We start from the raw sequence: 15449 nt of genomic DNA, 5'->3' as shown, positions 1-15449 counted from the left end.
TGGTATAGACGGTGCAGGCAGTACAGGCAGCGCGGTGCAGGCAGTGCAGGTGGTATAGACGGTGCAGGCAGTACAGGCAGCGCGGTGCAGGCAGTACAAGCAGCGCGGTGCAGGCAGTACAGGCAGCGCGGTGCAGGCAGTACAAGTAACGCGGTGCAGGCAGTACAAGCAGCGCGGTGCAGGCAGTACGAGCAGCATAAGCAGTGTAGGTGGTGGTGCAGTCGGTGCTTTCCCCAGACTGTGGAGCGCAACTGGCCGAGGGCGGCCGGTGTGCAGTTGCTTCGGTCAGCCTCGCACGGTCGTGGTGGGGTGGACAGGGCTGAGACGGGACGAGGGCAGACACAAATCAGCGACGAGGCTATCTGGGCCGCTGATAAGGAAAAAGGACGGGACAGGCCTACTAGCCCGCCTAGCGATGCAGCGACCAGGCGCCCGTCGAGAGCGTCGCGCCGCCATGGCAGAAGCACACCAGCACACGACGCGACCGACTCGGCGCCGCCTGCAGAAGCGCAGAATCGCCCCCGGCTGCCGCCGTCGACTCGAACTCGAACTCGCACTCGCACTCGCACGGACTCTGCGCGCCGACCCCAACCCGGACCCCGACCCCGACCCCGACCGCGACGGCGACGCAGCGTGGAAGCCCGAGGCCGGTTGTGCTATGCGCCCCGATGAGCGGCCTCAAGCGCTCTCTGGACGAGGCTCATGACGGCGAGGGAGCGTCGCCCTCGGACTCGTCTGCACAGCACAAGCCCGCCTCGCACACGCCCGTCTCGCACACGCCCGTCTCGCACAAGCCCGTCTCGCACACGGCCGCCTCGCACACGGCCGCCTCGCACACGGCCGCCTCGCACACGGCCGCCAGTCCCGCCGCGCCCGCCGCCGCGCCCGCCGCCGCGAGCAGCGCGTCGTCTGCAGCATCGTCGGCGTCGTCGACATTCCGCAACGTCAGCGCCTGCAACCGCTGCCGCCTGCGCAAGAACCGCTGCGACCAGCGGCTGCCGTCGTGCGCGTCGTGCGACAAGGCGGCCGTCAAGTGCGTGGGCTACGACCCGATCACAAAGCGCGAGATCCCGCGCAGCTACGTGTGGTACCTCGAGACCCGCGTCGCCTACCTCGAGTCGCTGCTGGCCGTCCACGACGTGCCGTGCCAGCCCGCCGAAGACTTCAACCCGCCCGCCCACCAGTCCGCGAACGCCGCCGCCCCGCGCAGCAATGGCGCTCCCGCCGCCGCCGCCGCCGCCGCCGCCACCTCTACCGCCGCCTCTACCGCCGCCTCGCCCCCGCGCGACGAGCCCGACCGGTACGACCGCGAGAAGCTCACCAAGCTGGTCTCGCACATTGGCATGGTCTCGGTCCAGGGCGCCAGCGACCCGCACCGCCTGGGCTCCACCTCGGGCATCTCGTTTGCCCGCGTCGTCTTCGCCGCCGTCAAGAGCTCCGTCTCGGGCGCGTCGTCGGAGCGCGGCAGCAACCGCGGCGGCCGGACCACGGCGGCGCCGGCCCACGTCGTCGACGGCGGCGCCTCGATGCGCGACTCGTTCTTCGGCCTGCACACCAAGCCCACCTTCCGCCACGCGCCCTTTCCCGACCGCGAGCTGGCCGGGCGTCTCGTCGAGCTGTACTTTGAGCACGCGAACCCGCAGATCCCCATCCTGCACCGCGGCGAGTTCATGGACATGTTCGACCGCGTCTACGCCAACGCCGACCGCCATCGCACCTCGCGCGAGTCGTACATGCTGAACATTGTCTTCGCCATCGGCGCCGGCATCATCCTGGGCAGCTCCGACGCCGACGACTCGCCGACCGACGACGGGTCCGCCTCGCCGAACAAGTCGCGCTCGTCTCCGCCGCACTCGAAGAAGCGCCGTCTGGCGGGCCACCAGCACCAGCCCGAGGAGTACCACGCCTCGGCCATTGTGCACCTCGAGAACTTTCTGGGTTCCTCTCCCGCCGCCGACCGCCCCGACGGCTTTGGCGGCGGCCTGGAGGAGCTGCAGGCCGTGCTGCTGCTGGCAGGCTTCGCCCTGCTGAGGCCCGTTGCTCCTGGCCTGTGGTACATTGTAGGAGTCGCTGTCCGCCTCGGCGTCGATCTGGGGCTGCACTACGAGGACGGAGCGGGCATTGACGGGTCAGGCTCCGAGGGCCGCTCCGAGGGCCGCTCCGAGGGCCGCTCCGAGGGCCTCAAGAGCGAGCGTCCTGCAGACGAGGACGCCGAGTCGGCGGCCGCCGGCGGCACCAACACGGCCAAGATTGATGCAAAGGAGAGGGGCCGCAGACAGTGGGTCAGAGACCTGCGACGGCGGCTGTGGTGGTGCGTGTACTCGGTCGACAGGCTCGTCAGTACCTGCGTCGGCAGGCCGTTTGTGAGTAGCATCCCGTGTCTGCCATCCGCTGCTCTTGCCCGTTGGGGACCCGCGGTCTGACCTCCATGTGCGACGCACCACTGACTTGGACAGGGCATCACAGACCAGATCGTCACGACCGAGTTCCCGTCACTGCTCGATGATCGCTTCATCACAAAGGAAGGTTTCCTCGATCCCCCGCCGCATCTGGAGAGGCCGACGTACAAGGTGGTTGCGCACCATTACTTCCGCCTGCGGTTGCTTCAGTCGGAGATCCTGCAGGTTCTGCACCACCGTCAAGCCCAGCAGGCCAGGGCGAGCGGCGCGAATCAGCGCAACGAGTTTATGCACACCAAGCTGCCGTCGCCGTTCCTCGCCAAGTTTGACTCCTTCCGCGCCTGGCGCGCCGACATCGACAGGCGTCTGCACGAATGGAAGGACTCGGCTCCGACCCAGCGGGACGCTGGTGTCCAGTTTTCGCCCCTCTTCCTGGAGCTGAACTACTGGCAGGCCGTCATCATGCTGTACAGACAGAGTCTGGTGGTCCCGTCAGGCCTGGAAGGGGTGCTTGGCACGACCGGCTCTGATGTCGGCAGTCCGTCCGTGGTCAGCTTGGACGAGCGTGAAGACGAGGACCTGGTGTTCCTCAAGGTGGCCGAGGCCGGCCAAAAGGTCCTGAAGCTCTACAGGCAGCTCCACCGTGTACACCTCGTCAACTACACCTTCCTGGCGACCCATCACCTGTTCATGGCTGGCAAGTGCTCTTCGCCGTGCATCGTGACGTTGCTGACTCAGACACCAGGGATATCCTTTTTGTATGCTGTGTGGCACAGCGTTCATGTCCGCAGCTTGCTGGTAAGTCTGACGACCCGTCTTGACACACTCTTCTCTGGGCCACACTCTTCTCTGGGCCACACTCTTCTCTGGGCCACACTCTTCTCTGGGCCACACTCTTCTCTGAGCCACACTCTCCTCTGAGCCACACTAACTCGACCCTGCAGTCCCTGGATGACGTCGACTTCACCGTATTGGCCGCGACCTCGGTCCTGGGTGATCTCATCGACAAATGCCCGCCCGCGGAGGCCTGTCGCGATGCTTTTGACCGAATGAGCAAAGCCACGATCCAGATGTGCATGTCAACAACTGGCTTCGGCCCTCCGGCCCTCCGCACACTCCCTCTCTCCCAGCAACACTACCCCCAAGCATCACACTCACCAACCACAGCATACACGGCTGCATCAGACACCGATGGGCAGTCCAGCGCAGACATGCAGGCCTACTCACGCAACACAACCTACTTCAACCAACACCCGCACCAATCCCGCAAGCCCGTGCCAAGATTCGACATGAACCTGAAGGACCTCTTCTCCGAAGACGAAACAGACAAGCGCTCCTTTAGCCGGGTATCGAATCAGGTCAACACAATGCGGCCCCCACCCACCCCCATGAAGCCCGAGAACGGACTGCAATTCACGGCCGACCTGAAAATCTCCCCACAACTACGCACACAAGGCTTCGGCTTCGCGCAGAACCCCGCCCAGACCATCCCCAGCCCGCAGCAACACCAGACCATCCCCAGCCCGCGGCAACACCAGACCATCCCCAGCCCGCAGCAACAGCAGCCCATCCCCAGCCCGCAGCAACAGCAGCCCTTCCCGTCAGCAGCACCCGCTCTCTCCCCCCCAATCTCCCAGTCCCCGCCCCAGCCTCTCCCCTCGCCCTACCAACTGTCCGCAGCCCTGCCCTACCAGGCCTACCCCCAGAGCCAGTCCATGTCCTCGGCCTACCCGGATCTCGGGTTCCACAACGATCTCGACTTCCTCGACAGCTTCCCCGTCCAGGGCAGCGCGTCCAGCATGGCCGACGGCGCCGCGACGCAGGACGTGGGCATCGGGTTCGGCATGGGCTTTGGCGATGGGACGCACGATTGGAGCGACGGGAATGGGTTGGATCTGTTCGATGGGTTTTTCTTCGGACCGGGCGGGACCGGCATGTGAGGCGTCGGGCGTCTCCGATGACGGGACGTCGGGCGAATGGCATGGGTTACGGTAGATGGGGTTACGGTAGATGGGGTTACGGTAGATAGGCACCCTGTATGAGCGAATCAGAGCCGATGACGGCAAGTTTGCTTTTTGTGAGGAGCGCTATCAACGTCTGCCCTGATGGGGAGAGCATGTGCATGCATGCTCGTCCTTGCTGACCTACCCCTCTGGCCTGCTAACACGACGGCCTGCTAATACGACGGCCTGCTAACACGACGGCCTGCTAATACGACGGCCTGCTAATACGACGGCCTGCTAACACGACGGCCACCTCCGTGCTACTTCAGGAAAAGAAAAAGAGCAGGTGCTAACCCTTCAAACGGCCATGTTCGGACTATGAGCACGATGAGCGCTATAAGCATGATGAGCATGATGAGCATGATGAGCATGATGAGCATGATGAGCATGATGAGCATGATGAGCATGATGAGCATGATGAGCACTATGAGCACTATGAGCACTATGAGCATTGCAGGCCTGGATCCGTCAAACGCCACTCGACCTTCCCTCTCTCGACCAAGGTCTGCAACGGTGCGACAGCCTCAGTTCGCGTCGATCTTCGTCCGAAATCTCTCCTGCTGTTATCGAGGTCAGCTCCAATCCCGAACAGCCATTGTCAACTAATACACCCTTTCTTTTGCGACATGTTGCATCTAGTAGGGGCGCCTGAGCGACTCGTGGGGTCCTTTGTGGATCTCTTAATGGATCGATCAGCGGCACAGACTCCTCGACTCTGACCTCACTTTCGTGGTGGTGTTGTGGCTCGCGTGTGACCGGTGGTGCAGTGTGATCCGGTTCAAAGCGCGGACTTTTTTGACGAGTCGCTTGAGGCTTTGCTCGCTCGCGCATCTCTTGCTTAGCTTCCAGAATCGCTTCGTGTCTCTGTAAAGCTTTCTTCATAGGGGTCGCAACGCGTGGAGACCATGGTCAAGTAGCCAGAGGTGAGAGATCCACCGCGCCATGTTTGCGAAGCTTGGCGCTCAGGTGAGTCCAGAGAGAGAACAAAAGTGAGTCCGTCCGGACCGTAGAGACTGGAGGAAGACCTGCAGGCACAGACAGTGTTTATAGCGGTGTACTTCGAATGCCAGGCTTGTGCATGGTGTACTCATGATTGCGTCGAGTTGGTGTGGTCGAAGTTGGAGTCAAAGTTGAGCTAAGAAGTGAGCTTTCGCAACATTGACTGCCTCCGTGTACATTGTCATGCCTCACCAATCTGCTGAGGGCCGGGCCCTGCATACACGCGAGAGCCCTGTGGTAGAACAAAGAAATCGAATTCGTACAGCCGCGCATCGCGTACGACGAGGCATCTATGTAAACGCCTATCAATGCTCAATATGCCCAGGTGTACACAGCGGGAGAAGGAAAAAGATCGTGAACGATGCGTCTACTCGTCCAGCGTTAGGGCCTCGACGCCTTCCATCTGCAGCCTCTTCATCAACCCCCTAATGATGCCACAGCTCGCCTCTCTCTTCTCGTCCACGCTCTCCATCCACATGCGCATCTTGCCGAGCATGTTTGTGCCATCGCCGCGCTTGCCGCCCTCCTTGATGTTGGTAAAGAATAGACGCCTCTTCTTGTCATCCAGCTTCTCCCAAGTAGGCGTATCCTTGCCCTTCTCGACGTTGGGATCGAGGTACTTGACGAAGCTGAGGAAGTAATCGGAGATCTCGTTGTGGCGGCGCACCATGACCTGACCGACTGTGCCAGCGTGCTTGGTGCCGAAGCCGTTCTCGATATCGACGCCCCACATGACGTCCCACTGATACTGATATGTTGCCACATTGCCAGGGTTGTATGTGCCCATAGCATTCGAGGCAAGGTATGTCGGGCAGATGTAGCGAATCTCACCCTGCGCCTTAGCTACTGCATCCCAGTACCTTCCACTGTCAGGCCAGTGTCGGTCGTTCGGGTATGTTTTGGCAAGGAGATCGAGATCGTCGTCGGTGAGGAGTGGGTAGTGATCTTTGAGGTAGCTCTTGAACTCGCCGAGCGTGTCGGTTGTCTTCTTGACCTGGTCCGAGCCTTCGTTTGACGTGTAGCCAATGATGGTGGGGACCTTGGCATATCGGTTATGGATGATGGCTGCCGGTGCAGGCTCAGTCCACATCCCGCCAGCAGGCTCAGTGGTGGGTGCCCACATCCAGCGTGGGGGTGTCTCGCGACCGGGGAAGTTCATCGGGTAGTTCTCGTAGTATAAGTCGCCAGGGGAGGCGTTGCGGACACAAGTGATATCGGTGCAGTTGAGCCCATCAGCAACTTCGTTGTAGAACTTCTCGGCTTGCGTTGGTGTAAAGAAGGTTGGACTCGCGGGACTCTGGGCGATGGCACCGTGGAATAGGGGTTTTCTGCCTGTTCCTGGGATGGGGGCGCGGTTGTCGCCCTCGTTGGCAGTGAGTTGTAGCAGCACCGAAGCACCTCCAGCACTGGTACCCATGATAACAACATGGTCGGGGTTGCCGCCAAAGTAGCGAATGTACTTCTGCACCCACTCCAGCGCGGCCCTCTGGTCTCTGAGCGCGTTGTTGTAATCCCCATCTTCTGCAATCTCCTTGCCAGAAAGAAAGCCATAGATACCGTTGCGGTAGTACATCGTCACCACGACAATGCCCTTGTCTAGCTTGCCGTTCCGCCCCTTCTCCTTTCTGGCCTTCTCTACCATCTCACCGCCGTTACTCCTGCCAGGCAGGTGAAAACCACCACCGGGAATGTTAACCAGAACCGGCAGATCATCGCCAGCCTCAGCATCGAATGGCGTGAATACGTTCAGACTCAGGCAGTCCTCAGTCTTGTCTGCGAAGATGCCCACAACGTCTTCGCCGGCGATGTCCTCCCTGTTCCTCAGGTTCGGATCGATCTTCTGGATGCGCGGGCACATGCCTAGGTCCCCCTTCCATACGAGCGGCTTCTCTTTCCTTCCAATGCCATATGTCCTGTTTACTGGCTGCGGCCCACGAAACCTATTCTTGCCGCCTGCAGTCGCTGCGTATGGAATGTTCCAGTATGAGCGCACCTTGTCCGTGACATTGGGTTGGATGGCGAGGTAGTCGAGTTCGACGATGTTCGGATCTTGTGCGTTCTTCGGCGGTATCGAGAAGACGGGTGTGGGTTTCGAGGACAGCGGAGGTATCCAGTCGGAGCTCGGCCGCAGATCTGGTGAGTAGAGGAAGGCGAACGTAAATGTGAGGATCACGAGGGCGCAGAGACCCATGAGCACTCGTTTGTCAAAGATGAGGCTCGAGTTAAGCGGGCGTGCCATCATGCCAGGCCTGCAAAGCAGAATCGCCGGATTTGTCTGTGAGAAAGAAACAAGGTGACAAGGAGTGTGGTGTTGCAACAACGGCCCAGAAAGCCAAGAGAACACAATGTCTACGTTGCGCTCTTCATTATTATTGGCGCCCTGCCTTGCAAGAAACGCCCCCCAACGGCTGTTGTCTGTATCTCAAGTTTCTTGGTTACAAGCCGCGGGCACCACCAATGCGGTAAAGGGGCGCGGGATTCGGCAGGCTCCTTGCTTGGCAATGACGCGTCGCATGATTGGGGAAGAGTTGTGGAGAAGAATTTGCTACAAGCTGTGGGGAGTTTGTTTGGGCTTCAAGGCTTCGAATATCGATGTTCTAGAAGGTTAGAAGTCTTGTCTTGAAGGAAGTAGCGACAGACGTCAACAATGAGCCTAGACGCAGGGGCGATGTTTGGGCCGAAGGTTCGTTGCGGCTGTACCCGCCACTACAGGTAGAAGATGACAGGATACAAGAGTAGCACCCGTACTTTCTGAGGCGCGAAGATTTCCGAGCCTCGGTGTACATAGCATCTGGTGCGCTTGTGGCATGTCAACAGCGTACAGCCATGAGCTCAAACCAATTGCATGGTGGGGCAGTACTCGTTGAGTTCACCATCTCATGCATGGTTTCATTCAATATCGGCCTATGCTATGGGTATTTCTGATACGATAAAGAGGGCCAGCCTGTCATACCATACAAGCATTGATGGTTCCAAAATCGCTCAAACGCCTTGAATGCCAAAGCAATAACGATCCTGCCTCTTTCGACCGCGCCGAAGCTGGGTATCATATTCTTCCACCTTCTACAATCTCCCTCCCAATCAGCTCTAGCTCTCCGCTCTCAGCGGTGCGTCTTCTCTCGAGGACCCATCGACCTTCGCCGGCCTCGTCGTGCTCACGTACATACGTAACGCTGTCGGCTGCACTGCCCTTACGCGAATGTCCACCTCTCCAGCCACTTCCACCAGGCGTCATGGGCGATGTTGCTGATATGGGTGACGCGAAACCGACAGACTGACGTCGTGGACCGCTCGACGATGTAGCCGTAGGAGAAGAGAGCGATGTATCGATAGGTGGTGGCGACGCTGGATGCTGGCTCATCGTGAACGGGGATGGTAGCGGCATGCCAAACGGCGACATCGGCAGAGCAATGTTTGCAGGCGACTTCATAGCCAACGCTAGGTGAGACGGAGGCTGCATATACAGGCTTTGCATCTGCAGAATCTGAGGCTGCAGCGGTGGCGGGAAGGGCGGAAGGTCTTGAAGACGGCTGGGGCTTGAGAGGGAGTTGTAGTCGCTCGCTGTGAGCGTAGGACTCTCGGGGCGTTCATCTCCATCGCTTTTCCCACCACCTTCATCTCCGTGAGCTCCGTCGACTGCGTCCATGAAACCATCGTCTTCTTCTTCATCTTCCAAGCCATCCGCGACATTTGCTGACTCGTCGCTTACAATCTTACAATCGTACTGCTCTTGCATACGGTTGCCGGCCGCACTACCGGCCCTTGGCGCAAACTGCATGCCAAAAGGTGAAGAGTTGCGCGGGCTATTTGCCGCACTGCTGGGCAGACTTGATACACTCCCACCAAACGCACCTTTCCGCAACTTCATAAGAGCGTCGAGACTCATATTCTCTTCCTCAGCAGGCCATTCGTAGGGACTCAGGCGCGCCAACTGAGCAAGCCCAGGACTTGCAACCGGTAGTGACCCATCACGGAAATGGTTCAGACTGATAAAAGAGTTGCGCGTACTGTACTCGCTTCGTTCCGTGATGGGAGTCAAATTTGGCTCCCTTACAGCATTGCGTCCACTGACAGCGCGGTTGAGCCCCGAGGCGAAGACACCGCCCCACTCGCTTTGTGCATCGCCAGCTGCTGCGTAGAAGCCGAATTCGCTCCCATAGAATCCTTCGTCGTCGTAAGCCAACGCCTCAGCGTTAGCAGCCGCAATCATCGGGTCGTTCTCGAGGGCCGAGTCGTAGTCACTGTAGTCATAATCGTCCTGGAAGCTCATGTCCGTTCCGTACACGTCGTCATCCTGTGGGAAGCCGACTGTGTCCAGGCTAAACCGACCATCGTCAGGTACTAAACTCGGGCGCGAGAGATTGATTGACGATCCATCATCAAGCTCAGAGCTTGAATTGCCGACATCGACACTCGCTTTTCGTGCAAACCGGCCTGCTGCTTCGGCTCGATTCGCTGCATCAACGAGCGCAGTATGGTATGAGCTCATGTCGTTGAAGTTGAACATTGTCGGTCCGGCCGGGGCATGCGCAACAGACGTCTTGTGAGCCAACGAAGGTTCCGACTTCTCCAGGTGCCTAGACAAGGTGTCGTCGTCTGCTTCGTACCCTGTTTCAGAGGGCAATGCCTGCAGTGGTTGAGACGAAGGTGTATCCTCGGCTGGTGCTGACTTCATCTTCCTCTCATACAACGGGCCCTCAGGGTCATCGAAGGTCTCCTCGTCGAATGCAGGTGTATCGCCAAGATCCTGTTCGCCAATTAAGCCGTCATCGAAGTACATATCGTCATCGAGGCCGTTGTCATCTGGACTGGGGTCGTTGCTTGAATTCAGTTCCGGACCACCTGAGTCCAATGGAGCTTGTCTAGAAGCGAGCTTGGGTTTCTGCTGAGGGGCAATCGATGGCTGCGCTTCGTCATCGTCGTCCTCTTCTGGGTTCAGATACCTATCGTTCTCGTCCGACTGCTTTGGTGGTATTCCGCCAGACGTCGCAAATCCTATGGGGTTGCCGTTCATGTCGTAAGGGGTCTGTAATTGGCCGCTTAGTGGCATGGAGCTCATCTGGTACATCATACCGGGATTAACGGACAATGTCGAGAAATCGAAAGTGCTGATACCATCGTTAATGCTTTGGTCGCCCAGCCCACCAAACTCGTCCTCCTCTCCCAGCATGGGTATTTCTTCTTCATAACCGCCATCCATGTCGAAATCATCGTCCACGCCATACTCGTCATACTCATCTTCGATTGTGTTCGTTGACAAGTGGGCCTGCTCCGATGCCTTCTCTGCTGCTTTCTTCCTGTGCCTCTCTTCCATGACGTGCTCCTGTGTCGAGTCGCTACTACCGTTGATCTGGAAGCTAAATCTTGAAGCTCGGCTGCTGAGATGTGCTGGCAACCCCGCTGGTTGCCATGGCGGGTCGGTAATCGAAGTGGCTCGAGACCGTGCTGGTGGCGGACTTTTCGTTGACTTTTTTGCCTTTGGGGTATCATCTGTTGGCGCATATGTAGGGCTGGGTATCTCCTCAACAGGAGACAGGACCGCAGCGGTATGATCAGTAGCTTGGTAGGGCGGTGGAGGAGGTGGCGAGACGAATTGCGGTAGAGGCTCTGAGAATGTGTCTTCTGGAGTTGGTTTCGTGTCCTGCTGGGGTGCTACTCTGGGTGCAGGCAATGATTCTGGCGGCGAGGGCTCGGAGAGTAACAACATCGAGTTCCGCGCTACGAAATCGTTGTTGGCCAGCTGCTCAGCTCGGACAGCTGCTTGCGATTGCTCGTAACTCGTGTCATCGTCAAAATGCTCCCGGAAGACTGGAGTATGCTCTTTCTCGATCTTGGGTGGGCTGACCCTGCCTACCTCGCCAGAAGTACCAGGCAGTACTGGACTACTACCATATGCATTGTTGTACGAGAAGTTCCTGTTCAGCCTGGGCGCATTGAAGTCGTGGACAATGTTGCCTCGGATGCTGGGGTCGTAGTTATCGCGAATCGGTGGGACAAACGAAGGCGAGCGTTGAGTAACTAGGGACTCGTCGTGGAGGGGGTCGAGTGTCTGGCCTGATCTTCGCCGCATAAGCAAGGACATAGGGTTCCTGAGTCGTGACTTGGCCTTGCCAGGCGCAGCCGTGGGTGTCGATGCTGCCTTGGAGCTGCCAGACAGCTTCTCCGTCAGACCACTCATGAGTGAGGTCTGCGACTTGGAGTGGCTCGCATAGCCAGGGGATGTGAGGGAAGGCGTGAGGTGCATCGACGATTGAGAGGGTATCTCTGCGGCGTGGATGGGATCTGGCTTATGTGAGATGCCCAGTCCCTGCGGGCGGAGGCCTGTGGGGGTAATATCTGTTCTGGAACGCAAGAACGGAGGCTTCTTCTCCTCTTGACTGGGATACAACTGTCCGTGTGTGCGCTGCGGCGGGGACAGCATGCCGCGATCCTGCGCTAACTGGCTGTTGGACCCCCCTGTGCTGAGCGCGCGCTGATCTGCAGGGCGCGGAGAGCTCTGTGTAGCCCTGGCCTGGTCTAGCTTGGAGGCGACGCGTGTTATGGGCGGGAGCTGCGGCGGGTATGGCGATATGGGCGAGCCAGAGGTGAAGCTTGCATTATCTGGTATGCGCGGCGATGCGAAATACTCGGTGTTCTGCGACGGCGACGGCGACGGCAGCGGGACGGCGGCGGGGCTGGAGACAGGATCTGGGGAGGCCAGGCTCGAGGCATTGCGCTTTGCATGACCTGGCCTGAGGTATGAGAACATGCTCGTGGGCGCCATAGCTGGGATGTGGTGTGGACTCGTCCTCCGCTATTGCGTTGCTTCCGCGCGGCCGCAGACAGGGCTGGCGACCAGAGGCACGGGTATGACACAGGCGAAGACGCCTGTCAGCGGGGCCATGCACCAGCAGACACCATCGCAGGCTATGTCGAGGGCGCAGCAGGTGCAAGGAGAAAATCGACCAGCGACTGGAACCGGCGAAGTCTGCACACCTCAGGCGTCGCACGATGCTGGGAAACGCCTCTAGGGACCTGATGTGGGGCAACGCGACACGTCAATCTCGGACTTGTTGCTGCTGGATGTCTGGTCGCGGTCGTGCAGAGGGTGTGAGGAGCGTCGAGTGAGCGTGGCATGGGAAGCTGCGGAGAGTTCGTGTTCGACACGCACTGCGACTGCCAATGATGCGATTCTCAACACCGTTCCAAGGCTTCATGCATCTCCGAAGGCAGGGATCAATGCCTTTGCTCACCATCCTTGCATGTGTCCAGCACGACGCGTTTTGCGTTGCTTTGCTCTGATGCTCGGTACGAGGACAATCGGTACGAGGACAACGGCGCGCTAGTTCTATATGGCCGGCTCTACTATGTATACCTATTGACTTTCCTTGAGCAGTGGGGCAGCATTGCGGCTACAAGATGTTGTTGATCGACTTCAATTCCGGTAATGGCGCCGAGGGCTCGGGCTAGCGTCAACGTCGTGCGAGCTGACTAAAAGGCCGGTGTGGGAGAGCGTCGGGTCACGACGACCTCCACGATTCACCCTGCATGTTATATCTGAAACGCATGTTGCATTATCTGTGGTCAACTATCAAAATGTGGCTATGGGTCATGTAGCGCTGATCTTCATGTAGATCGCCTTCTGAGCAGCGCCATGCTTGGTCGGCCTTCTCTAGCCCTCGACCGCTTCACCTTGGACTTTGCTGCAGCATCCACAGCCCATGTTGGCTCTGGGTCTGGAGCATTGAGCATAGTGTTGTAAGTCGCGTTCGCCGGCGTGACGTCAAATTGGATGGTTCCATTACCTTCGCGATACGTACTTGTTGGTGTACCAACTGTCTTGTACCCAACATCGACCTTGTACTGGCCTGTAGCAATGTCGACCTGCTTCAACGCGCGCTGGAAAATCTCAAGCGATGCCAAAGGCTGGTAAAACGGCACTTCGTGGCCTGACTCGTAGATACGGACGAAGGAGAAAAGTCCGGACTGCTTGACCTGACCGTGAACGATCTTGTCGGATGTGGAGATGTTGACGAAGCCTGCAGTGTCATAACCGGGTGCTGCAATCTCATCTGCGACACCCTGCCCACCAAGCCAGTTGCAGTTGAAGTCAGCATCCCCATAGTAGAGCATGACCTGGACACCAGCGGCAAGCAATTTCTGGCAGGCCTCGATTGTGCCAGACTCACGATCGTCGTCGCCGGTGCTGCCAAAGGCAGAAGACACAGCGCCAGAGCCTGTCGAGAAATTCTGGTATGCTCCAATGGCTGTCTGGACTGCAGGCGTGTTCAAGTATTGGGGAAAGTAGCTGTATGGGAATGGAGCCGGTGTCAGGTAGCGCATGTCGTACTCATCTCGCCCACTGTAAATGTCGTACAGATTTTCGACCGTGGTGGCGCAGAAGTTGTCTGCCCGGGAACAGACTGCATTCTCACCAGTGGCGTAGCATTGCTTGGTCATGTCATAGCAGTTGTTCGCTCCGTACATGTTGTTGTACCATTCGGCCTTGACCGAGGCATTATACGGATCGTAATCGTAGGTGTTACCGGGGAAGACGGAGTAGTTGTAGTATGCTTGATACTGGATGAGCGGGTCGAGCCAACCGTTGCCAATCAAGACGTTCTCGAGATCGATCTTGTGCGCGCCAGTGATGTTCTTCGCGTTCTGGTCAAGGAAGTAGGCTTCGAAGAATTAGAATGTAATCACTAATGATCTTCATGAGGGTGACGAACCATTGAACACTGGTGCATAGTGACCGCCGTAACTTTCAGTCGCGAAGTTGAACCCATTGCGCGAGTACTGAGGGAAAGCACCCATGAAACCCTGTAGCGTTTTCCACATATTTGGCGCGGCCCCTTGGGTGGTATTGGCTGTCAAAGTGAGGTCGGGCTTTGAGTAGGTTCCGCATGTACCGTAGGCCTCCGCATAGTCAGGGCAAGTTGCATCCGGGAGTTGGATGATGTCGCCGCTGTTGTCCATGTAACCGGGAATGGGAACCGAGTATGAGAAGCCAACTTGTGTAGGTTGGTCTATGAAAAGCATATTGCTAGCGTTTGACCACGAGTACGGGTTGTTAAACGGCTTCAGATCTGGTCCAACGCCGCAAGGCCCCAACTCCTGGAAGAGTCCAATCATCGAGGAGCTTCCAGGTCCGCCATTGATCTGAAGCGCAGTGTTAGTGTGCAGTACTTTTATAGCAATTGGCATGTACTCACCCAGACGGTCAATGGAGCTTCACTTGGATCCTGATTGCGCGCCTCAAAGAACCACCAGAAGACATGCTGATCTTTGCCAACGTCTGCGTATCCAGAGTAGCTCTTTACGTTGGGATCAAGCTCGCAGATACCCTCTGGGACCTGCTTGTACCGCACGTTAATACCAGCGTACCCTTCCTTGGTCGTGAGATCGGTCGGTGCTGGGACAAATTGTGCTGCAGTAAGGCTGGCCACCAACAAAGGCAGAGTAGCGTAGAGCTTTAGCATACTGAGCTTTGTCGTGAACTGATACTTGAGGTGTAGAGCTGAGCCGTTTCTGAAGCGTCCGAAGCCAATTCCAGTCCGCAAACTGGGTCAAAATCCGCTCCATTCCAGGCATCTTATTTGTAGTCATGGCAGCTTGTCTGCACCGTGCATGATACGGCCGCATTACGATAGGCAGGCCGCAGATCCTCCTACCTTCCTTTAACGGTTAAGCAGATACCTAGACGTGTACGGACGTCATAGTTGTAATACCGAAACTTCCAAGATAATCACCGAACCCGGATATGAGGAGACTTCAACGGCGGCATTGCAACTATGTAAGTTTTTTATCTTGCTCAGGCATAAGCTCTGGAGGTCGTCAAGGGTGTGGATTTGTTTTTCGCGTCGGACGGCAGCCGTAACCATTGTCGATACCTAGTTGTGAGGGTACCGGCAGCTTGGAGCTACCCCGCGCTAGGGGAAGCTGAGCTTGAAGCTTGGTGAGCTTGGTGAGCTTGTGAGGCTTGACACCACTCCTGGAATCGCTCGGGACAGTTCCGCAAGGTGCCGAAATCAGGGTTGAGAGCCGTGTCTAACCTGCACGTGCTGAA

At 58.0% G+C, this 15449-nt stretch overlaps 4 protein-coding genes across 4 annotated transcripts; 1 reads left to right on the top strand and 3 right to left on the bottom strand.

Moving 5' to 3' along the window:
* Window positions 1-668: 668 nt before the first annotated feature.
* Window positions 669-4339, top strand: M421DRAFT_59438 (uncharacterized protein; the record flags this gene model as incomplete). Its single annotated transcript, XM_033595683.1, has 4 exons — window positions 669-733; window positions 863-2363; window positions 2457-3197; window positions 3344-4339. 4 exons carry the CDS (start codon window positions 669-671, stop codon window positions 4337-4339), a joined length of 3303 nt encoding a protein of 1100 aa, XP_033450343.1.
* Window positions 4340-5768: 1429 nt separating this feature from the next.
* On the bottom strand, window positions 5769-7643 carry M421DRAFT_59633 (lipase 1 precursor; the record flags this gene model as incomplete). The annotated part of the gene is made up of 1 exon (XM_033595698.1): window positions 5769-7643. The coding sequence occupies one exon, from the start codon at window positions 7641-7643 to the stop codon at window positions 5769-5771; it is 1875 nt and encodes a 624-aa protein (XP_033450342.1).
* A 501-nt stretch (window positions 7644-8144) lies between these two features.
* Window positions 8145-12627, bottom strand: M421DRAFT_419126 (uncharacterized protein). The gene has a single exon (XM_033592015.1). It carries the CDS (start codon window positions 12162-12164, stop codon window positions 8448-8450), a length of 3717 nt encoding a protein of 1238 aa, XP_033450341.1. The 5' UTR covers window positions 12165-12627; the 3' UTR covers window positions 8145-8447.
* Window positions 12628-12931: 304 nt separating this feature from the next.
* Window positions 12932-15153, bottom strand: M421DRAFT_419125 (carboxypeptidase S1). The gene is made up of 3 exons (XM_033592014.1): window positions 14596-15153; window positions 14113-14542; window positions 12932-14061 (listed from the first exon to the last, which is right to left on the bottom strand). The coding sequence occupies exons 1-3, from the start codon at window positions 14860-14862 to the stop codon at window positions 13007-13009; spliced, it is 1752 nt and encodes a 583-aa protein (XP_033450340.1). The 5' UTR covers window positions 14863-15153; the 3' UTR covers window positions 12932-13006.
* Window positions 15154-15449: the final 296 nt, after the last annotated feature.

The sequence above is a fragment of the Didymella exigua genome (genome assembly GCF_010094145.1).
Source record: "Didymella exigua CBS 183.55 unplaced genomic scaffold M421scaffold_9, whole genome shotgun sequence".
Lineage (NCBI taxonomy): Eukaryota > Fungi > Ascomycota > Dothideomycetes > Pleosporales > Didymellaceae > Didymella > Didymella exigua.
This window is presented reverse-complemented; position numbering and strand designations above follow the sequence as displayed.

Excerpts from the sequence above, each read along its gene's own strand:
- M421DRAFT_419126 (XM_033592015.1), bottom strand. The coding sequence starts at position 12,164 with ATGGCGCCCACGAGCATGTTCTCATACCTCAGGCCAGGTCATGCAAAG.
- M421DRAFT_419125 (XM_033592014.1), bottom strand. The coding sequence starts at position 14,862 with ATGCTAAAGCTCTACGCTACTCTGCCTTTGTTGGTGGCCAGCCTTACT. Across the intron at positions 14,543-14,595 it reads AAGCTCCATTGACCGTCTGG|ATCAATGGCGGACCTGGAAG; the intron begins GTGAGTACATGC and ends ACTGCGCTTCAG. Across the intron at positions 14,062-14,112 it reads CTATGCACCAGTGTTCAATG|CCTACTTCCTTGACCAGAAC; the intron begins GTTCGTCACCCT and ends AATTCTTCGAAG.